We start from the raw sequence: 24018 nt of genomic DNA, 5'->3' as shown, positions 1-24018 counted from the left end.
ATTTTCTGGATAAATAATGATTGATTGCTTGATCTATTGCTTTGACAAGTCTTATGAATGTACTATAGAGTATCCATAGCGGCGTAACTACTATACGAAGTTGAACTGCGATCCGTTGGATACGAAAGAACCATAATGGTGTCACGTTGTTTGGTGTCACGTCTCTGGTATATAGGCTGTACATTGGTGACGCGTTCGTACGTATATAGTACGTATATAGTCACCGACATTGTTACATTGCAGGGTTTATGACAAAAATGGATATCAGTACGTCTTTAATGTGCACTGAGTTCGCAGTGTAAGCCCTGTTGAGTTAAATTGAAATTCCGAGTTTCAATTGTCGAGAGCAGAGAAAATAAATAAGCCTTCCGATGACACGGCTCACAAGGAGAGTCGCGTGAGATCCGTGGTCCGCTAAGTTTCTTCTTTTTTGCTACATGGGTTCGGCTAGTGAGCTCGGAACGTTGTCCAGGTGACGTAACATATACTCTTTAGATGAATATCTAGTAGCCTGTCATATCAAAGCCTAGCTTTTCTATTTCGCTCTGATTATATACATAAAACCGTTCAAATGATATCTGCACGTCGCAAAGTTACCAAATGCTTATCTTACTTATCGCAGATTAGATAGATAGATAGATAGATAGATAGATAGATAGATAGATAGATAGATAGATAGATAGATAGATAGATAGATAGATAGATAGATAGATAGATAGATAGATAGATAGATAGATAGATAGCAATTACTTGCTGCGGCTGCTCACGAAACCTTGGACGTTTTCTCATTTCCTAAATTACGGCACCTGAACCCACTCCATCACGGGCGCACGAGGAATAAAAGAGCAAGGAAAAGGAGGTGCGCCGGGCGAGAGACAAGAAAGCGAATAAGCATAAAAGGAGAAGAGAACATGCGATCGAGTTAGGTATGCGTAACTATATAAACCTTTCACCAACTCATAACCGCGGCAAACAAGACCAACCGGATTGCTCGAGCGGCCGAACGCGCGCGCAAGCGCGTCGTCGTAGTCGCAGAAGGATCACGCCAGTTCGGGAACCCGGCCGGAGGGCGAGAGAATTAAAAATTCGCGATTAAAAGAGGCTGGCGGGGAGGGCACCGGCGTGGCCGTGGCGACGAGAGGAAACAAAAGAGAAAATGAATTGTGCGGCGAACAGAGCGACCAGCGCGCACACACAGGCATATATACACATACCTCGCACATGTAACCAGTTTTCGCGGCGGGCGACAGCGGCCCGCTGTCGTCCAGACGGCTCAAATCGGAGATGGTCCAGCACGAGTTGGCCAACGACGACTTGCGGTGACAGTAGCCGTCGGGTAAAGGGTCCTCGCTCGCGTCGCTGTCGTCGCTGCTTGGCGGCGGCCGCTGCTTAAACGCCGGCAGTCGTCTGCGTAACCTGACGAGTTGATGCGCCGGGTCCAAATCCACGTCACTCTCGTCTTCAGACATGTGCCGCCGCTGATCGGACGTCGTACCAGCACGCCCACCACTGCTGCGCCGGCGCACGGCAACGGGCGAGTAATGTCCCGCCGAGAAACTCCCAAGACGAACCGTAGTTCTCACTTCACACGCGCAGACACAAACACACACGCACCGCGCGAGCGCCTCGAGTGCCGTACTCACTGAGTCTGAATTTGAACGACGCGCTCCTTCGACCCACCAGCGACAGGCGGCCCAAGTTCGCGCAGCGCGCCAGGTCGGTCTCCGCGGTACAAACTGTACAAACTCGAGCAAAACAGCGCGCCGCACGTTGCGTGTGCACGCACGCCGCCAACAGCAGACCGACAAGTCTCGGCCAGCTGACCGGAGGCGGGGAGGTTCGCGACGAGTCTTCGAGGGCCAATCCCAGGAGCGAGGTAGACGTGCTAACAACTCACAAATACAAAACCGAAAGCGGCGGCCGCGCAAAAAAGCAGACGAGCAAGATGCAAAACGAAGCTTCGGCTAGCGCTCGACTTGGAGTCGTACGTTTTTGTGGCTTGTTTTAGTCGTTTGTTAATCACGTCAGTAATAAATTTATACAGTTTAAAAACAATTTGATAAAAATTTTTTGCCGAAAATATTGGAATAAGTCACGTTAGTAGTTACAAAACGTTACTGAAATGCTAAACAGCGGCGTATGAGTAGGTAGGCCTACTCAGCGGTGTTTGTTGTCTTGTTAACGGCGGCGCCTTGCAGACAGTTTTTCTTTCTTGGTTTAAATATTTATCCGTTGTTGATGAGCGTGTTGCGGATCTGATGGTGTGTGGAATGGACAACGATGCTTCTCTTCCTCGTCCGCTACCAGGAGAGGCCGGGGATGCGGAACGTTTTGTCCCTTTATGATCGGGCGCTCGGTTCGTCTCTGCGGTACGTATTCGCTAAATTGCTGCTGCCGCGAACGACATCGTGCTGTGCAGAGTCTCGTTAAGGCCGATTAATTAGTCAAGATGTGGGCGTTTTTCTCTCCTCGTGACTCCCACGGCCCTGTCGCTGCTTTTTTAAGCGTTCTGCAGCGGTTGTTTTGCGACGGAACTGGCGCGGAGATAAGGTAGCCGAGATCAAAACAACTTCAGGGTCGTAGTTCAAGAGCCCTGCCGTAACACACCGGTCGCGCCGATCGTTTGGAGGCAGCAAGTATGCGTGAGTTTTGCGATCGTAAATCGTCTTTTAATTTATGAAGTGCACCGTAGAAACTTTTGTAGTTCGATCGTAAAGTTGCTGCGTAGGAGCGGTTTCGTTTTTCGTGGAACTACGGCTTTGCGAAGGTTCGAAGTTGAGTTCATCCTTTGATTGTACCATTGGCTGTGAAATGTGTGTGCGTGTTCATTTCCTTTTGAGTGCTTGTTTTGTTTGGTTCAATGTGTGGAAGCCGCGGTTTCCAAAACACAACTGAGGGGTGTGAATGTTGCTTCTCTTACGAGGAAAATAACGGTAAAAATTGTGAATAATGTGGCCGTTGTTTTCGGAAACGTTTCTTCCGTCGTTTTGTTCGGCAACCTTCGTATGGAAATTGATCATAATACTCCCTAGCTTTTCTAGATTCTTTAAAAAAGAAAAGGCCGACTTGTTTTCATTCGTTCAGTTTCTTTTTCTCGAAATAGATGTTCGTTTAATAAATAATCTTGTATGTGGCTTCCCATTCATCTTCGTGCAAAATTACAAAGCTGAAAGTCGCTCGAAAGAGAGCCTTCCGGTCATCGAATATGCAGATTTTAAAATTGAGTTCGCCTATCTGATATGAAAGCAGTGGCATAGCTTGTTTCTTGGTACCATGCTATAAGTTTTGTTCGAATAGTTCTTCTTCATCATCTTTTTTTATTTTGAATTGCATAGCGATATTAACTCCTACACACAACCTTGCAGCAGGTCTTGGCCTTGTTGCATGTTGATATAATGTGGTTTTTGTGATCAGTCCCTGGAGTCTGTGTGTACGTGTCAGAGCGACCAGATGAATTTGGGATTTATGAATACATTTTTCTGAAACCAGACAGCCTTTGGGCTGCTCTTATAGTTTAGGATTTGTGTTACCAATTGAAACGGATGCTCCATTTCATGCCAATCCCTTCCAAAATATTACAATGCAGATAGTCTCCTGTATATGAGAGTGTGTGCAGGGTTCAACCTTTTCTGTCTCTCTTTTTTTTTTTTTTTGCGTGCATTTCGCATCTGAAGATGTCATACAAAGAAGCCCAAGTCATTGGTGTTTCTAAAGTACCAAAAGCCTGATTGCCAGTGATAGCCAAGAATTGGGAGAAGTCGCCAAAGTATTTTACAAGTGGCTTAGAGATTGATGAGAGATTAAAACATAAATACCCCAGAAAGCGGATCGGAAAATGGCGCCGTGGTAGCTCAATGGTAAGAGCATCGCACCCGTAATGCGAAGACGTGGGATCGTTCCCCACATGCCGCCAGTTGTTTTTTCATTCATTTTCATTTCCACTAATTTATAATTTTTTAAATTAAGTTAGTAAGTACAATTTCCCCTATTTTGTTCTTTGGTGTCTTTCTTTATTGGCTTCTTATGGTACGTAGAGATTGATTGTGCTTTGTGAGTGAGACATTATGGTGGTTTATCAAGTCCGTTTGTTGATTGTACTATAGATAACGTAATTTTCACTGTTGCCTCTGAAATTGTTTAAATGAAAGCCTTTTTCTTTTGTAATTGATTTCTCCGTGTGAATGACTTATGGTTGTTTAATTGCGTTGTCGCACTGGGCAGAGCTTGCCTGTTTCTTACTTAGATCAGACCGTCAGCTAGCCTTTGGCTAGCGTTCGACAAGTGGTCGCAATTTCGTCACTATTGATGGTGAAAAATAACAGGGAAATGAAAGAAGCAGGAAGCCCAAACACACTCGTAAATAAGCAGTACTGGTCCCTCTGGTGTGTGCGTATGCATAGGTGCAGTTCTCATAGGGGAATGGTGGTGGTGTCGTCTTTTTGAAATCTGTTGTCAGTTTTTGTTCCAACTTTATAAAGCATGCTAAGACTTGAAACTGCTCGGCTACTGTAATACTACTCAGCAGTTCTGAAGCTGCAATTTTTTGATCAAGGGAACTCGTGGAATCTAGTCAGATATGCTGGAGTAAAGGGCATTCTCTCTGCTATAGGAAATGTTCACATAAGTATGAACATGGTGGTCTCATGACTGTTTCTAGTTTCTTCTGAAGTTCCTATGGGTGGAATGAGAAAATGTATCTTCTGGAAATAATCAACCTCAGTTTTGCGATTTCACTCTTTTCTGAACGTGTGCTATGCCAAGTTCGATATCTTGAAGAACATGCCTTGTGTGATCGATTTAGTTTGTACAATTATCTTGACTGACATTTCTGCACACAAGCCCATAGCGTATTTAGCATGTTCAGATTTTTAAAAGAAGAAGGACGGCTAGAATAAAGTTTGTGTGAGGCTCTCCAGTATTCACGGTTAGGACCAAAGCTAAATGAAACATGCGGTGCTCCTGTGTAATTTTCGGTACTTGTTCTCTATTTCTGCAGCCCAGAACAGTTGCTGGCCTCGTTGTAACTGCAGCAGCCTGTAGGAGACAACCAAGATGCCGCCGTCATCAGGAGAGCTATGGGGCTACCCCATTATGCCCAACACCATAGTGGTGGACTGTCTACTACCGACAGGCATCATCATCCCCCTTACGTGTTCCAGAGATGCTACGTTAGAGAGCATCAAGGGTGGGTTTCTTACAAGGCTTGCTTGACAGGTCGCTTCTTGCTGCCTCATCTGTGGTTGCCTAATTATTAGTAATGTAAAATGATTCCTGCCATTTACCTGCGGTCAACATTTTGCCAACCAGACATTTTGCCGATTTGTGCTTAGGTTGTCCATCAGAAGTGCTTCTCGCTTACTGCGTTTCCTTGGAAGACAGTCAGTTTGTTCCTTGGAGCAGAGGGGCCCAATTTATTAGAAACGACTGTGGTTAATGATAATGGAGCCAAGAGAAGCATAAGGAAAATTAACAGTTCCTTTTATGTGCAATAAACTTTGTATTCTTAAGAAAGAATTTACTGTTAGTGAGGCCAATCTTTCGCTCAACACAACTTTGCTGTTAGTGAGGCCGATATAACGACCTCCGCATGATGTGCATGGGGCTTAACTGATTGAGCTATGGCGACAACTGTCCCTTTATCAACTATCCTCGGCATCTATGCATTTGCATTGTACACATGCAGAAACGCGTTTTCAATTTCACCACATGTGAATGCATTGAACTAACTGGTATAAGTTAATCACTGTCAATTAATTACAATCAGCAATCTTGTCCTTCATTTAGTGTGACAGTATGGCTTCAAAGTTCAAACAAGACCAAAGTACACTGGAAGGTAGGGACTTGAAGTGATCTGCAGTGGTAGAGTTGACGTTTCAACACGGGGACTTGTCTTTGTCCGGACAAGTCCACATGTGGAAATGGTGGCTTCAAAGGCATTTCTTGTTCTACTACTGTGGATCAGTACAGTTTCAAGGTTCGGGCTACGGCGGTCAGAGTAATGAAACACTCTAAAGGAAGACATAACAGAGTTTCTTTTCTGTTGCTGTCATACGAATAGCCATTACGTGATTGTTGTTGTTCCAGAGGACCTCTGGGAAAATGCACAGAAGTACCCGCTGTACAGACACCTGGGTGAACCGTCATCGTACATATTCGTATCCATCACCCGTGACGGAGACAAGGAGGAGTTCTACGACGAGTACCGTCGACTCTGCGACTTGCACCTCTTCCAGCCCATCCTGAAAGTCGTAGAACCCAAGGGTAACACCGAAGAGAAGAAGCTCAACTCAGAAATCCGTAAGGAGTTTTTCGCTTTTGCGCGCAGAGCTCTTCAGGTGCTAATGTAGGCCTCCAAAATTCACGAGCTGTGAATTATTGTGGGAATTGGCATCAAATTGTCCTCAAAAGACGGGGATGAGGAACAAGCATGGACAGGATAGGGTGCCATGTCCTGTTTATACATACCAATAACTTTTTTGTGGTAATGAAGAGGAAGCTTTAGCTCGGGCCCTGCTATGATGCCACCTATTCAAATAGATAAAACGCAGAAGCACTTTTTTTGAGGTAACCACAAGGCTGATTTTAATGCAAATTGTTGCATTTGAGAGAGAAAGTTTAATTATAGTGACTGTTGGAAACAGATTTTCGACTTACGGCAAGGAGTTTTCAAAAATTGGTGAGATTGAAATAAATAAAAGCATGAAGTTTGTATATTCGTTGCTCTGCACCAAGTACAGATATCGCAGTTCCGTAAACTGCATCCCTTGCAGCATCCAAAACGGACAAATTTAATATATCAATTTATATCTTAGGTGAATTTGTTACATTGTTTACAAAGGTTTTGCAAAAGTGCTGCTCGCATATTAGTGGTAAATTTGGGAGCCATGTGTAATACATAAATTTTGTCCGCTTTAGATGTACTATTAGATGCAATTTACACAATTGTTATAGTATAATTCTTCATTGCCGAGTTACAGAGTTGTAAACTTGATAGTTTCATTTTCTGAAAATTTTCAATTTTCAACAATCCTTATAAAAAAGTTGATTGCCTAAATCAAAAGTTCACTACTAACAATCACTAGATGTTAACCCTTTCTTTTGAATGCAACAAACCTCATCAAATTTGTTGCAGTGGTTGCCGAGAAAAATTGTTTCTCCTTTCCCATGTATTTAGATAGGAGCCCACAAGCTAAAGCTTCCTCTTAAGGGAAAGCTACAGAGACAAAGCATGCACGAGTAAGAGCACTGCTGAAAAAAATCTCTAATTCTCATCCACATTAGCTTAAGCTGTGGAAGAGAAAACACCTCATTTACAGCAGCAACGTAAGACAAAACATGCAGCTGCGTTAAACTTGACCTTTTTTCTGTTTATCTCTTCCGCATTTGGGCAAATGCAGGACTGTCGCACGTGGAAGTTGCGCTGCTTCAGTATCTGTTGCAAGAAATTAAAAGTGCAGTCAAACAGTGATGGAAAAGATGGTGAAGTAACACATGTGTTGAAACTCCGCATTCCTGTAGCTTTCCCTCCATTGCCAAGGAAAGTTCCCTGCGAGCATAGTCGTAGTAGTACTTTTTCCATGCCCCCGTCTTCCAAGTTGTGTACTCGAGCGTGCCTCCAAGGTACCTTTAAGAGCATGATGCACAGACTCTCATGTTATCCTGTCCTTGTGTTGATATTTGTAAGCCTGCACACTTGTGTAAATTTGCATGGGGCTCCTATACTGTGGCTTATATGTATGTACTATACTGAACCACTTTTTATTGAAGTTGAGAAATGCATTTGAAGTTATATACCTACTATTTAAGAAATACTTTGCCGCAAAATGTAAAAACAGTACTTATAGTATATTTACAGTATATTTATTACAGTAATGTTGTACATTTGAGCAAGTGCAAAATGAGTAGCACGATAGGGTATCCTGAAGTTAAAGACTTTCAGGGGGACACCCACGTCTTTGACCTGTCAGTTGTCTGTACATCACTGAATTTGAAGAGTAATGGTATGACCGTGCGAAGCAGGTAAATTGTTTCACTCAAGTGATGCATCGATGAAAACGTGTAGAGGTGTACAGATGTTCAACTGCATCCTTGTGCATTGTAAACTTCAAGGCCTGTCATGTGTGTTGACTGCTGTGTAGCTTAGTGTCGCAAACAACACCATTGGTGGTGCTTGGTAAATTAGAAGCTTAGCAAAGTATCAGCTGTACTCATTGATGCATAACAGGGAATCTGGATGAATAATGATTTGAATGATGATGAATAATGATGAATAATGATTTCTGGCTAATAATGATTTGGTCCTCAAGTGCAGTTGGTGCATTTGATACAAGTTATGTTATGCAAGTTTGTGTATGTTGTCGATGGACGTGAGAAAGGAAAATCTTCCCCTTGCCAACTTGATAAGGCCCTCACCCTCAATTTTAAGAGCAGCAGTACAGACAACACACATGGTTTTACACGCTAAAGTAATTTTATAAACACAGCAAAAAATTCAATGTATGCAAATAAGTTCCCAGTCAACAAAGCAAGGAAGGTAGTTATACAGTTGAGCTATGTAACGTCCAGTCTGCGCCAAAAGTTTACGGACCATGGTATTCACGGCCACTGTGGCTTTGGCAGGTCCGTTCTTGTACTTTGTACTTTGAACAAAGCTTTAATAAAAAAAAATTATATCATTATTATCGGGGAAAAAACTGAATGCTTCTGCAGCCTTTCCGTGTAGCTTGTTATTTGAATTTCCAGCCTGTAGTTATAGTTGTATCTAAACAACATAATGGTTTCATGGTTTTATTGGCTATGGCCATAAATTGTTTGGAAATTTCAATGTTTTCTCAGTTCCCACGGTCAAAAACTTTTGACACTAATTGTACTTGTTAGTCATAAATTACATAATGAGCTACAAAGACAAAAGTCGTACAAATAGTTCCTTAATCTGTTTCCCTGTGAAATACTCAATGTTGATTCGTTCGTTGCTGCTTTTGTTCTCTTTCGTATGGAAAGGGTTGGCAGTCGGAGGCTGCGCTCACGAGTTCGACAACATGAAAGACTCCGAGGTCATCGACTTTCGACGCAACATCCTGAGCGTGTGCAAAGACGCGGTTGACACGAGAAACACGGGGAGCGAAGAGTGTCGAGCCTCGTACGTCTACCCACCTGAAATTGAAAGCTCGGAAGAGCTACCGGCCAACTTGGAACGGAAACTGGACAAAGGTAGAGCATTTCTCTTTGTAATACCCCTGTTGCACGGGCACCTGTGAATTTCTTCGAACTCTGCCTTTATCTCGAAGGAGATGCGCACGGTGTCACATGGTCTCCCTTCCACTAAGGTTAAGGGAGCTTTTGGTGAAGGGAGTCCGGCAATGACCATTACGGCTGGACGGTGTGCTCTCGTTTCCAGATAGCAACAGCTACGAAGAAAGCCACACAAACAAAATCGTCATAACTAGCTCACACTTAAATTTTAGCACTATTCTTTTTTTGTGCGTAAAACACCACGTAATGGACGTTTTTAATCTGATTTTAAGGACATCAGCACCTGTACTCTATTCACCAATGCTTCCCCATGCCACATGGGGAAATGTCGTTCCGCCATTTCGTTTGTTCATCCGTGCACTCCGTGTGCAATGCCAGTTGTTGCGGTCATGGTGAGTGCGACCTTCTTTTTGACGTCTTCAGTTCGTCACTCATCTGGAAGTAGTACTTTCACACAAGCCTAGCTTACCGCAAACACACACACACACACGCATGATTTCACATGTGCAACCAAAAATCGTAGTCAGTCGCGCACCGGTTGAATAATGTGCACCCACGCACCAAAGCAACAACACTCTGTGGCCAGCATCGCTTTCAACATAGCTATGCTTGGAGAATATGAGTCTTGTAATAACATATAGCACACTTTCTCGGTATAATTTTATTAGATTACATACTGCGTAAAACAGATTGCTTTAAGGGCGCCTACATATGTGAAATTTTGCATGTGGAGATAGGTGCAGCAGCGCCGTTTGTGTCCCATGCGGCTCCCGTCGAAAGCTTGTACTGTGCTGTGTGACACTGCCACAACTCCCTGGCCGTAAATCTCCATTAGGGCGTTTCATGCTCAACAGAATTTGTGTGTACTCGTGTGACAGTGGTATAAGAGATAATTTGACAGTTCATCGAATCGTGGCTGCTACTGCGGTTTTTATCCACAGTGGGCTAGCCGTGCTGAAAAAAAAAAGAACATCTCTAATTTACCACTTTGCCATTCGCAATGTAGCTGTCGATCGAAGCCAAGAAATATGTATTCTACTTTTAAGGTAGCTTTAAAGACACACTAAAGGAAAATACTAAGTCGACGTGGACTGTTAAAATACCATCCCAGAGACCTTGCAGGAGGTGTTTCGTGCAAAGGAAAGACTTGGTTTAAGAGGAAATCGTGCCTGTAGGATCCGCATATTCAAATATTCCACTCCCGGGCAGGGGAGTGGAGACGTTGCATACACCATCACGTCGGTGAGCAAAACGGTGCCTGACAGATGGCGCTATGTTTTTTTGCGCAAAATGCAATGGTGCCGCCGTGGCAAAACCGAGCCAAACAGAATGGTGGATTCGCCCCCTCATTTCCAAAGCCTCTGGTTCGTGCTGATCTGCCAGTGCGCACTTGCCCTTTAAGTTTTGCTTCTCCAGTTACCCAACACTAGCCGGGGCACGCTCTGTTTTATGTGGAGTCTCGAGGGGAGTCAATGAAGCCGCTTCTACATGACGTGTGGTGGTTGTGTGTATTTCATAGCTGACATGCGGCTGGTGTCTAGGAAAGGAGGCAATCCATTGGGTTACTGCGCAGTTTCTTGTGTGCAATTTAGGCCACTGACATTTCTTTATGCATTGATCACATAGTTGGCTTGAATGTTGGGTCTGTCTTGCGAAAGAATAACGGAAGCTGAAGGTTAGAAAAGGCCGTTCCTGAGGATTCTGGGGGGGCGCTCAGTCCCCTCCTGCTCCACCACTTCTAACGTGCCTTTCAATAAGCGAAAACCAGTCAATTGAGAAGAATCTTTTCACCAAGCATGGTGGACTGGCAAAAAGCAGGGGAAATACACCACTGATTTACTCAGCGCAACAGACCAAACACAAATAAGGAGGAAACATACAGGACATGCACCATACGCACAACTGAACTTCTTATTACAAACTGAATGCTTACGCACAGGGGAAACTGGCAGGGGCAATACACTTTCAAAAGCAAGTGTCAATGAGCAACGTGGCAAAAAGCAACAATGGCATCAAGACACATCACCTTGATTTGCCTTGATCTTTGCTGCATGAAAAGCATGGGGCAAGGGCCATATATCGACTTGATATGCCTCGAAACAGAAGAATGCTGCGGAGGAAACGCTGCAAATAATCCAGCATGTGACGCACTCTCCACCACATCTAAGTGTAGTGGTCAGGCGCGGATCCAGGGGGGATGTCCGGATGTCCTGACCCCCCCCTCAGATTTCTGTATCGCCCCCTCGCTGATAGGGGGATGGCACTGTCACAAAAAATATGGCCACCAGCATTCTTCAAAATTATTTTTTGTGAGTACCAGTGGTATCAGCCATGTAGAAGTAAAGCTAGCTCGCTCACAAGCTTAGTTGTACTCCGTAGGGGTGTGGTGTCGCGAAGTTGCGGTAGTTAATTTTTCTCATGAACACCTTGGACCTCCTGGCGCCGGCCGTGCCTTACTCGTCCCGTCGGTGGCGTCGTATGAACGAGGGGACGTCCCTTTTGCCAAGCACGCCTTCGCGCCTGATCAACTTAGTTCCGCATTGGGGTGTCATCGGTTGCCTGATTTGCTGTCATCGGTTCTGCGACCAACCTGCTTAATGAAAGAGATCTCTCGCTGAAGTGTTCATATATAAATAATAACAACTAACAGCTAAACTAAGAACTACGCATAGGCAACCTTTTTTTTAACTGTAGCCCTCATTGTGATCACAGTTACACGTTGACAATATCCAATACGAGCACAGTACCGTTCGTACGCTACAAGTTTTTCATTGTAACTTCGCAGTTTTATTGTCGTACATTTAGCATAGGAAGCTCAAAGCCGCCGGATCCGTTTATCTGAGTGGGCGTTCTCGCGGAGCGGGGCGAAGCCTCGAGCAGCGGCTGGAAGTGGGGGAGCGTGAAGTCAGCGGCCAACGCCAGCGCGCGGGCCTAGGATGGCGTCGCGTGGTTAGAGAAACGGGAGCAGATGCGCGCCTTGTGTAAAACGATGGCGTCGCGTGGGAAACAACACATGAAGACGCTGGCTCGCGCTCTCGGCTACTACGCCACATCGTTCTTCTTGTAGGTGGCGTCGTGAGTCTTCATACGCGGTGATTCGCATATCGTAAACAACCAGCCTAGTGGTTGCCGCGTTGGAGCGGAGCGTTACGCCCGTATTCAAGAACGTTCCTCTAGTCAACACAACACCTCGACTCAAGAGGAAAGATAGCACCGCCATCCCTCCAAAGAAGTGGTCACTGAGCTTCATGATCATTCATGGGAATTCTTGAGTATTGTCACGTCTTTATCACTCGAGAGGCGGCGCTGTGCTCAACAAGGTGAAGTGGAGGAAGAGCTTCGAGTCGAGGGCTGTTTGAGAATTGGGAAGTTAGTCCTACAAAGCAAACGAAGGTGTTAAGGAAATCAAGGTGTCCCAACAGAACTCCAAAGACGGACCCGTGCTTACGCATTTATAACGAACTTGCGACATATCATCCCAAATTTTATTTTAAGAAACAAAACAGGCTAGATATACCTGGCGTTCAAAATTAAGCTTTATGGTTTTCTTAAAATTAGGCACTGAGAGGCACGTGAAGACCACCTGCGCAAATAAGTTGTGTGGCCAGGGGGACACAAAGTGAGATAATTATCGCTGTCAGCAGCCGAATTAACTAAAATTGAATAATTAACTTTTTATTGGCTGCAGTAAGTATGTATGTTTGTATTCAAAAGTTAGAGGCAGTAGTGTTTCTACACAGTTTCACTTGGAAGAATTCTTCTAGCATGTCTATGCTCCGAGATATCCAACTCCAAATTTTAATGGTCGTTCGCATGATTACGCATGCAAGAGAGTGAGGATCGGCGCAAAGCTCCTCCCTGATGTGACGCGGCTGTTGGGTGCGGCGTTTAGTCTGACAACGCGGCGGAGGCATTGGCAAAAATAATAACTGCCCCCCTTCCCCTCACGGCTGGCGAAAAAAAAAAATGTCACAGTTTCGCCCTAAGGGCGAAGCAATTATGAATGCGATAGCAAAACAGCAATGTCATACGAAGTAAGGTGAGCGGCTTTGGTAGCAATATGAATTGCAGTAAACATGAGCTGATTAAGTAAGCAGGTGTGCTGCGGCGTAAGTAGACCGACATGAAGAGAGACTCGATGACCACGAGAAGGCGCGTGTGAAACGGTGGTGTTGATGAGAAGCGCTTCCCGTGGGCAGCGCGTGCGAAAGGACACACCTGTAGCGCTGCACTGCCGATCCGGGCAGCATTGCATGTGTAGCGTGCGTTGGAAAATGTGGCCCGACTATTGCGAACTGAATGAACAAGCGTGGTGTGAGAGCGCACAAACAAACATGAATAGATCACACTGAATGACTGCAGACAACGACCGTCAAAACTCTGGCAGCAAGCTCATACGCCGCAGCGGCGAAGGTACGTGCGGTCTATCGCTTCAACGGAAACTGAGCGGCGAATGCACGGCGCATAAAGGTCAGAGCCGTGTGGAGATAAGAGACGGTGCGAGCGAGCGACGAGCGCGGTTGTTGGCAGAGTGGAAGTGCGCCCCCCCGCTCCCTCCGGCGCTGGCTTCCCGCTTCCTTGCTTGCGCGTGGGAGATTGAGTGCGTTCGCTCTCCGTGATAGCGCGCGTCCCCGCACGCTTCCGCTCGGGCATACGGCACGCGGCGAAGATTTTATCTATAGGGAACCTCACGGCGATGGCGACGACGACGGCGACGCCGACGGCAGAAATCCGGTTGAAGTGTCCATATAATTGCTATCGCAATAAAATCGAAGAACCCGTAACCGCTGTCGTAACACGCGACCGCGCAGCCTGTAAAGATGGCGGCAGCTGCCATGCCTAGGTCACTCTAGCCATGCCGAGATAATGGCGCGAGCGGAGAAGCCGGAGGGCAGCGCGCGTGCGTAATGATGACTAGATGATCGGGCATGGTCCTTGTTTGGGCTACGCAAATAAAGTGACAGCTGATTTCCAAGTATTGTAAGTTTTATTGAAATCAAAAGCAACAACTGCACCATCAACAGGAGAAACCTTTTTAGCTATGCTAACGAATATTTCATACTGCCGCTTTAACTTTGGTGTTGTCATGCACAAATCTCATGACAACACTTCACCCATCAAGATGTCAATGCCCTAAAATGTTCAAAATGCCTCCCTTCCACAGCAAAGCAAAGCATAAACCGCTCTCGCGTCGAGTCGATAACTCTGCGCAGTACAATTGAAATTTGGAGTCGGATATCTCGGAGCACGAACACGCTAGATTAATTCTTCCGACTGATACTGTGTAGAAGCACGACTGCCTCTAAGTTTTCAATACAAACATACCCACTTACTGCAGTCGACAAAAAATAATTGTTCAATTTTAGTTAATTGGGCTGCTCACAGCGTAATTATCACCTCAGTTTGTGCCCCCCTGGCCACATAACTTATCTGCACAGGTGGTCTTCGCGTGCCTCCCAGTGCCTAATTTTAAGAAAACCATAAAGCTTAGTTTTGAACAACCTGCATTATCAGGCACAGCCACCAAGCACATGGCTGTATTGGGTATTGTCCTTTTCCTATAAGCTCGGAGAAACCGATACCTGGCTTCGCTATAGGGCTTCTTCCTCTTTCTGAGGTTTTACGTGCCACAACCAGTTCTGATTATGAGGCACGCCGTAGTGGAAGACTCCGCATGAATTTTGACCACCTGGGGTTCTTTAACGTGCACTACAACGCAAGCATACGGGCGTTTTTGCATTTCGCCTCCATCGAAATGCGGCGGCCGCGGCAGGGATTCGATCGTGCGATCTCGTGCTCAGCAGCGCAACGCCTGAGCTGACTGAGCCACCACGGCGGGCTACAGGTGTTGCTCTAGCCGTATAAAACGCGGGTTTATCGTGCGCAGAAACGGTGAATTTAGGTAAAGGATAAAGGCTACTATCATCATCATCATCATCATTGACAGAAGCTGACCCCCCCCTCAGAAAAAACCTGGATCCGCCCCTGGTAGTGGTGCATTGTTATACTCCATTTCATAGATAGCAGGCCACACTATGACGGCTGGAAAGACTTCCCTCACTCTTTGTATTCGCACCCAAAAATTGGTGCTTTTCATATGAAAGAAAGATATAGGTACGTATTTGTCATGTGATTCAATGTAACATTAGCCCCTTGAAAAGACACTAAAGGCAAATATTAAGTAAGCTAAAGCGATAGATTAGTGCTCGAGAATCTTGAAAGCATCAATATTATCTCGAACAGAGCCCTAATAATTGAGAAATTGAGGTAAATGCAGGACATGATTGGAAACTCCTTCAGGACATTTAATTACTTAGTCGATGACTAAGGTACTCCTCATTTAATTTCTGTCACTAGTACACAACCACTCGTTATAAAACATGATTGTACTGCATTATAAGATGAAATAAAATGCTACTTGTCCAGTTCTATTTCATGTTTAGAAAAAAAGAGCTCATTGCCATTACCCTTGACAGCGAGGCGGGCAGTCGAAAGGTTTCGTTTTCGCTCGACTCTGTGCCTCCTGCGCTTTCGTGTTCCTGTAGTTTTGTTATCGCGTAGTGCTACGCTGGTTTTGCTGGCTTGCGAAACTCGCACAAACTGCAAGCAGCAGAAAATTCGACTTCCATGTGATGTCGCGGGATGCCCGAATGGTCCACGCCACTTGACCAAAAGAAGCTGCAGTAACGAATCCACCGCTCTGTCTTGGCTCGGTTTCTCCGTAACCGCGCGTTTGTGTTTTGTGAAAAAAAACTGTACCACTGTCTGTCAGGCGCCGTTTTACTCACCGACGGCAGCAAAGGGCGGTGATGCCACATGCAACGTCCCCACACCCCAGTTGGGTGGCGGGAGAATCGATTGTGATAAAGATATGCAGACCCTTCAGATGCACATTTCCCGTAAACGAAGTCTTTTCTGGGCATGAAAGAAGCGTTGCGAGGTTTCTGGAATGGTATTTAAACAGTCCATGTTGACTTAGTATTTGCCTTTCATGTCCTTTTAAGTGTTTTATTACTTTGGCCAAAAGTGACTTTATTCTGATTTTTTTTTGTGCGATATTTTCAAACGTCGCTCCATCGAAAACCCTTCTAAAGCTTTTTCAACCAACTTGCCCACGTTTAAGTGTGAAAACGCTGTACCACTGTCAGGCCAAGTCAATGTCGTCTTTGCTTTCTGAATCATCACTTTCGTAGAAGAAGCGATGAAAAGACTATCATCGTCTTCACTCGCAGAATCAATGTCGACCTTGCTTTCTGAATCATCACTTTTGGTAGAAGAAGTGATGAAAAGACTATCAGTGTCGCCTTTACTTTTCGAATCATCACTTTCGGTAGAAGAAGCAATGAAAAGACTATCATCCTCTTCACTTGTAGAATCAATGCCATCCTTGCTTTCTGAATCATCATTTTCGGTAGAAGAAGTGATAAAAAGACTATCAGTGTCACCTTTACTTTTCGAATCATCATTTTCGGTAGAAGCGATGAAAAGACTATCATCATCCTCTTCACTCGTAGAATCAATGTCGTCTTTGCTTTCCGAATTATCACTTTTAGTAGAAGAAGCGATGAAAATACTATCATCATCATCTTCACTCGAAGAACAAAACCCTAGTGCATCGCCTTCACTTTCACTGTTACTGCGGCTTTCTTTGCACGCACGAGCTGTCAGTGACAGACTTCCAAAAAGCGCAAGAAGCTTGCGCTTCCAGAAACATGGTCTTTGAGCACTGAGAAAATTCTGCCATCTATGTAGTAAAATACAAATACCGCAATAAACGCACCCCTCCAGTGCTGACGAAATGGCTGCCATCTATCTCGTAGAACACTGAAGCTGAATCAACATGGCCTACGAGGTGCTGGAAAAATGCTGACATCTATGTAGTAAAACAAAAAGTGTGAAATAACCACGGATTTTAAATGCTGGCACTGCTGCCATCTATGTAGTAGAAGAAAAACTAAGCCGACATGCTTAGTTCGTCCAAATTGCTTTGAAATTACAGGAAAATTGCCGTTGACAAGCTGTACTCGTCCAAAGCAAAACTAACCAGGATTGCGTAGACGAGCCGAGGTTCAAAACACTTAAAGGGGCCCTGAACCACCCCCTCTGGCTTTGTGAAATAACATGGTCTGCAACGCATAATGCGAAGACGTGGGTTCGTTCCCCATCTGCGGACAGTTGTTTTTTCATCCGTTTTCATTTCCATTAATTTATCATTTCTTTAATTCAATTAGTAAGTAGAAGTAATTTCCCCTATGTTGTCTTGGTGTCATTGTTTGTTGGCTTCTTAAGATATGGTCTGCGGGTAGCATACGCTGCTGTGAACATCTCAGCCAAGTTTTGCTGTCGTACACGGTGCGTGGAGCTCGCAAGCGGAGCGCCAAGTCACCTTTCTCTCAAACGCCCTCGTTTCAACAGAGCCATGATCCTCACTCTCTTCTGTTTATTGCGCAATAAAGCACATTCCAATACGCGGCTGCTATTCGTCGCTGCGGTCGGTTACACCGCGGCCGCCGCGGGGTGCCGCCACGAGTCCACTGGCTAAGCGCACTGCGGCTCTCCAAGGACAACCGCGTTTGGCTTACGTTTAGCGCGGCGTAGGCACGAAAATCGGAAATTTGAACTGCGCGCCACGGTGATGTTTTGAAGGCGGAGCATTGTGGCCCCGCCCCAGTCCGTCGTAGCCTTCGCAGTGCAAGGCATTTAATAAGGAAGGGGGAGCACAGCTGAGGCTGTGTTTGATTGCCAATAACTCCGCTTCCGCTGAACGCATTGAAATACTTTTTGCGGCAACGTATTTCTGAAATAGCCTATTTTCACCTCAAATGTCTTTCTCTACTTCGATAAAAAGTGGTTCAGGGTCCCTTTAAGGGGTCAAGTCTGGCATACCTTTATGTTACGAGATATGGTGCACTTAATACATAAGAGGCATCGCTGCCGTGAATCTATTTATGCACCAATGAAAGGGTGCAATGACACGTTTCTGCGACCAGCAGTGCTACTTGCGCTCCTGACGAAAACATGATAGGTCGCATATATAGTACTTGATTTGATGAAAACTTACGTCCACAAGTTGCAGTTGCATTAATGTGAAGTAGTTATTTCGTAGAAAGCGTCGCATATCGAAATTAACTGAACTACAAAACGCGCAGAGTGAGGCTTCTGTAACTACACTCTGTGTAGCTTCCATAGCGTTGCTGGCTGTGTATGAAGTGGAATATAGTGTTGCCACAGCATTCAAAGCTGACCCCCTCTTCTTTCTGTTTTTGCTCTCATGCTGCTAGGGCTGGTGATGGTGTGCGTGTGGGGATTGTCGGACAGTGGGGAGAAACAGAAGCACACGCTCGAGGTGCACAAGGACACGGTACCCGAGGCCGTGATCCGCGAGGCCATCCTCAAGAAGCTAAAGTGCTCGCGGCGGTCACGCGAGGAGCAGATTGCCCTGGCACAGGAGCACCAGCACAACTACCTGCTCAAGGTGTGCGGCGTCAACCAGTACCTGCTCAAGTCGTACCCGCTGTGCCGATACAAGGTGAGTGTTGCCCTCCCTTCTCTCCCGCGCTCTTATTCTGTTTTTGCTTGCTTATGGGTGTAGACACATCTGTTGGACTGCGTTTTAAGGAGAGCACTCTCCTACAGACAGCCTAAACCAATTTAATTGCCAGTGGTTGCAGAGAAATTGTAGATCACCTATGCTATTGCCTGATTTTTTGAAGATGAAAGGCTTGCTTTCCCTCCGCACCATTCTAAACCAGCTAGACGCAAGACCTTTCTCGTTGAACAAGATCTTGGGTTTATGGTCTCACGTATCAGAGCTACAGAATGCCACAAAAACGCTGCTGTGATTCCCGAAGGTAACCAGACTGAGTGTCTGTCTGTGACACAGTGCTGAGAATTTCTATTATTATCGCGGTGTCATCGGAGCCTACCTGCTCATCCTTAGTGCTCATACTTATCCTCAACGCTCTTGTCAGCGCTCGTGCTTGTGTGTTTTAGTTTTCATCCATGACTTAACAAGTGCGCTGCCTTTAGTATGATAAATGGCCAACTAACTAGACCACCAATACCTTCTGAGCATGCTTGTCCTCAGTTCCACCATTACCATATGGCGAAGAGAAGCAAAACCATGCCCACCATGGCGACCACTGCATATCAAACTCCTTTCTCTTCGGCAATGTGGAGTTGGGAGCCAAGTGCGCTAACCGTTGAGCTACTGTGCAGCGTTCGTGCTTGGCAATTTGTGCAGGGGTTTATTCACGACACAGACTGTGAGTGATGGTGCCTGTGGATGTGTTTCAGAAACCACAGCGGGCAGTACTGTTGCAAACAAAGGCAGCATTTAGCACGTCACGCTAAAGAAGTTGTTACTGGGAAGATGCCCGTGTGCACTGTGAGAACAAGTTGCGCTTACACTAAGTGGGTTTAAAATGAATGGATTGCTAGAGTCTGCAGATTTTTTTTCTTTTAATGTCAATAGCTTTCGCCCATTTTCATGGTCAGTGGTTGTAGGTTGGAAGTTGGTGGTCAGAAGTTGGCAGTCAAAGGTTGCTGGTCACGGGTAGGAACAAAGGCACTGACACAAGGAGCGTGTGTGCTTGCGTCATGGCTCATAGCTCATAGTGTCATAGCTCTTAGAGACGCATGTGCTGTCCACCTATACTACTGCTAGAGATTTGCTGGTTGACGGCTCTGTTCTCTACGCCGTCTACGGAATTACACAATGAAACCACAAATGCTACCTAAATATTCTCATTGCAACAATTACTGTGTTGTCAAGTGCACTATTCCTTTCGTAAAGCGAATAGCTCTCTTGAAGCGTTCGGCTATTCGCTACCACTGACAATTATCGTCAATGGTTCCTGCACGATTTTTCTTTTTCAGATGCTTTCACAGACCCTTTCAGGTCTAAAAAGATGGGTTGGTGAGTGTTTTTTGCCAATTTTTGTTTGTTGCAGTACATCCGAACGTGCATAGCCAAAGGAGAAATACCTCAGCTGATGCTGATGCTGAAGGACGCTGTATATAAAGCCATCCCGCCTTCAAACTACATCACCCCGTCATACGTCCGGCGCAACCCGTCCATATCAGCAACGCAACCTACTGTCTCCCTGTACAAAGTGGATGAGTCATTCCGGGTGAAGATCCTTGGAGCCTCCTACGTTAACGTCAAGGACGTTGACAAAGTATGTGTTCCTTGCTGCGTTTTCTGTGGGCTATCACATCAAAATGCAGTGTGAATGACGAAGAAACAAAGTAGCACACCTTTTAAGCTTAAAGGGACCATAAGCGCATAAGTGAGTTTTGCTGTATAAGTAAATTACCCTTCTGCAATACCAAAAATGCCACTCTTATTATGAGAAAAGCCTTGGCAAGCCAGAAAAGATGCAAACAAGAAAGACAAGTGACGACGCAGCCTTCATGTTCCTGCACCAGCTTGCCGTGGCGTCATGTCCTGCAAGATGGATTACATTCTAGTTTAAAGAAGCCAATGACTGCACTTAGCAAGTTCCAAGAATTTATACTGTACCACATGGCGAAATTATAGGAATTAAAACGCCTTGAAATCCGTGACGTCACACTGACTTACTCAGCATTGGGGCTGTGGCGCAAAATTAAAATGTAGTAAATTAGATTTCATTTTTTCTTCTAGAAATCATCTTACCACAAAATTGACAAAAATAGTTTTGGAAGAAAACCTTCTATCTAAACCGAGTTGGTGTTTCTCTTTACTCCTTTTAGTTGCCTAAAATTTCTATGTGCGATCGCAGACTAACAGAGCGCTAAATGCGCTCTCGTCCCAAAGCTAATTGTACGTGAATGATTCACGGTGGTGTTGCATACAGGAATGAAGTTGAAAGTGGCATATACTGTAGTATCTTCTAGTTCTTTTGGTCGTGTCCATGTTTCGTTGTGGTCTAGTAGCATGTACTGCTTGCTTACACCTTCCGTCGAGTGATGCCTTTCTGTATGGGAGGAACGGAGCTTGTACGGTAATTCAACTTTAATCATGTGGAGAAACTTATTGCTATGGGAAAGCAAAATATATAATAATGAAAAAGAGGAAAAGATTCGGATAGACTGAGAAAATACATTAAACAAAAATGAATAAATATTGACAAGAACTAATTAAATTTGAGGTGGTCAGGATGGTTAACCACCATGATGGATTAGATTCCTGTACTCTCCATGAAACTCTACAACCAGAGTTATGGTGTTTTCTGAAACAGATGTAGGCTTTGTAACGTTTGTACGTTTATGCAGCTATAGATGATCGTTATTTTCTTCAGTTTCTTCTGCACCACCTTGACATTTGGTACATGAAAGGCTCTATAGCGGTTGCCAAGCTAGCAAAAAGTATTTTTACCCAGGTGCCAGGGCTGACCTAAGTAAGGTTACTGTTGTGTAGAACCAGGGGAAATAAGGTAAAGAGAAGCTTACCAATACCAAACAGTGCTGCAAAGAGTCAATGTTACTCTAAAGATAAGCATTGATTCAATCTATAGTGTTATACTGCCCTTCCAAAAATGTCACATTATTTGCTTTGCATCGAGCGATGATTTAGTTGCAGAAAGAATTGTGACTCAAGAGGCAGCAAAGTTCTTCAAGAAGTCATATTGCTCGCAACAGACAGTCTCCTAATTTGGAAAGCCTGTGCTGCGTTATTTTCAGTTGTACAAATTTAAAAAATCACAATTTAAATGTAGAAGCCTGGTTCACTATAAAAGGAGCACCAAAATGGTATTAAAGTCATTTTATAACTGCGATATATCTTCAGCCTCGTGGGGAAAATGGCTGGTTACAACATTTTATACAGACTGCCAGTGCATACAAAAGCACTCTGCTGACTTTCTTATGATATCTGAGCCCCAGGCAATGACGGAATGTAACTGAGTGTTTGCTTCAAAAGTGGACTGTAGTGTAAATACGAACTACGAACTTTCCTGTTGCGAGTTGAGAGTTGTCTCTTATGTATGCCTCATCATGTTCATTGTCTCTTTCATTTGCATGACTTAATGAGCAGAGTTTTACACAGCCAAGTTAAAGGCCAACTGTAATAAATTTCAGTTTGGCAAAATTTGCTATAAATGAGCTGTATACATACTACTGAATCAATCTTGGCAGAGCTGCAGAGCTTGTAGTTGTCTAATTTTCTTATTAACAGCCTTGAAATAGCATCTAAGCAGACGACGTGTGCACCTGGTGGTTAGAGGAGATGATGTAGGTCCGAACACGCTACCTCAGAGTTTTTTCAGTACGCTGCTTGGCAGTCACAGGCGGCGCTTAATTTTGGAGGTCCTGCCGAGAAGCCATGCATTCTGAGTCATTTGTCATTTCTGGCAAGCAGTAATGGCAGCGTTTTTCTTTTCCTTTTTTTTTCAGTTTCAAAGGCAAAATTTTTCATAAAGGCTGCTCTGTATCTACGCTATCTGAAACTAAGCGTCTCATGCGGCCCAAAATTTTGCTGCACTTGGCTTCTGAGAATCTGCATATTGAAAAGAGCTCAGTGGCTTTTCCAACCTTTCTTGTCATTCTGTTCCTTGCAGATATACGTTCGTGTCGGCATCTACCACGGCACAGAGTCCCTGTGCCCCTTTCGGGACACGGAGCATGTGTCCCACTCGAACCCAAAGTGGGACGAACTGCTAGAATTTCAGATGTACATTCCGGACATTCCTCGCTCGGCGAGACTGTGCGTCTCCATATGCGCCGTTTCTCAGCGCAAGAAACGAGAGGTAAGTTTCGATGCCACTCTAATTGCTTGTGCAGTGCCTGACTTGTTGGAATTTTGGGCTTTACCTTATTGTTGTAGCTGCTCTGTGCAAAATATTAGTTCCTGAACTTTTCGAGCACTTTTTTCACTAGTTTGCCTTTATGTTTATCCTCTAAGCTTTTTGGCGAGAATTGTTAAGCCACCCTGCGTTACCTTCCGGCTTTGCCCGCAGGAGCGCTGTGCCATTGCATGGGGTAACGTGAGCCTGTTTGACTACAAGAGTGTGCTGCTGAGCGGCCGGGTCAACCTGCACTTGTGGCCCGTGCCAAAGGGCATGGACGAGCTGCTCAACCCGCTGGGCAGCACGGGCTCCAACCCCAACCGCGAGGCCCCCTGCCTCGTCATCGAGCTGGACCGCTTCTCGGGGCAGGTGGTCTTCCCCGCCATGGAGCAGATCGAGGAGTATGCCTCCTTTGTCTCACCCCTCGAGTCCACTGGAGAAGAGGTGGGCCCAATGTTCCTTCTTTTTTTGTAGCCCATTTTTGTGGTGGTTGGCAGCAGTCGGTGTTGGTCAGACATTTACCGTCAGTACGAATGCGCCAACGCAAAGAGTGCGCACACTCACACTACCGAGTTGCCGGGCGCATTCATTGTCGAACACCAGCTGTTATAGCTCTGACGTGCTCATGCTGTTGCGCACCTATACTACCACTACAGATGTGCTGGTTAACAGCTCTGTTCTCTACAGAATTGTGCAATGAAACAACAAACGCTACCTAATATCCTCATTTGCAACAAATATATGCGTTCGAATGCAAAATTGGACTGTTCTGCTGCTATATGCACTCATACTGAAGATGCAAGCAGCATGTTGAAAGTAAATTCTTAATTGGCACCTGAAGGGGCCCATTCTGCAAAATAGAGCTAAAGCTTTAGTTTAGTAAGTGATTGCATGCCTCAGTTCACAGACTCACTGGTCACTTGCACATTGATCATTTATCTTGAGTGGGGTGCAGTGAAATTTTGCATTGCACAAGTTCATCAGGTGGGGTTAGACT

At 45.1% G+C, this 24018-nt stretch overlaps 2 protein-coding genes across 3 annotated transcripts in view; one reads left to right on the top strand and one right to left on the bottom strand.

Annotated features, from left to right (window-relative positions):
* Positions 1-1902, bottom strand: part of LOC119446415 (tensin-2) — a 224972-nt gene extending 223070 nt beyond the window's left edge. The window contains exon 1 of the mRNA XM_037710840.2: positions 1215-1902. Coding sequence (XP_037566768.1) covers positions 1215-1469 — 255 coding nt within the window. The 5' untranslated portion in view covers positions 1470-1902. The remainder of the gene's footprint in view (positions 1-1214) is intronic.
* A 259-nt stretch (positions 1903-2161) lies between these two features.
* Positions 2162-24018, top strand: part of LOC119446413 (phosphatidylinositol 4,5-bisphosphate 3-kinase catalytic subunit alpha isoform-like) — a 42835-nt gene continuing 20978 nt past the window's right edge. The window contains exons 1-8 of one of the 2 annotated variants that reach the window (XM_037710839.2): positions 2162-2369; positions 4997-5185; positions 6085-6297; positions 9001-9210; positions 18534-18781; positions 20205-20432; positions 22794-22982; positions 23193-23465. In XM_037710839.2, the coding sequence (XP_037566767.1) occupies positions 5053-5185; positions 6085-6297; positions 9001-9210; positions 18534-18781; positions 20205-20432; positions 22794-22982; positions 23193-23465 (1494 nt within the window). In that variant the 5' untranslated portion in view covers positions 2162-2369; positions 4997-5052. Of the gene's footprint in view, positions 2370-2555; positions 2643-4996; positions 5186-6084; positions 6298-9000; positions 9211-18533; positions 18782-20204; positions 20433-22793; positions 22983-23192; positions 23466-24018 lie in introns of those variants that run through there. The other variant, XM_049664131.1, reaches the window with a different exon arrangement.

This window comes from Dermacentor silvarum, chromosome 3 (assembly GCF_013339745.2).
Source record: "Dermacentor silvarum isolate Dsil-2018 chromosome 3, BIME_Dsil_1.4, whole genome shotgun sequence".
NCBI classification, from domain to species: domain Eukaryota; kingdom Metazoa; phylum Arthropoda; class Arachnida; order Ixodida; family Ixodidae; genus Dermacentor; species Dermacentor silvarum.
This window is presented reverse-complemented; position numbering and strand designations above follow the sequence as displayed.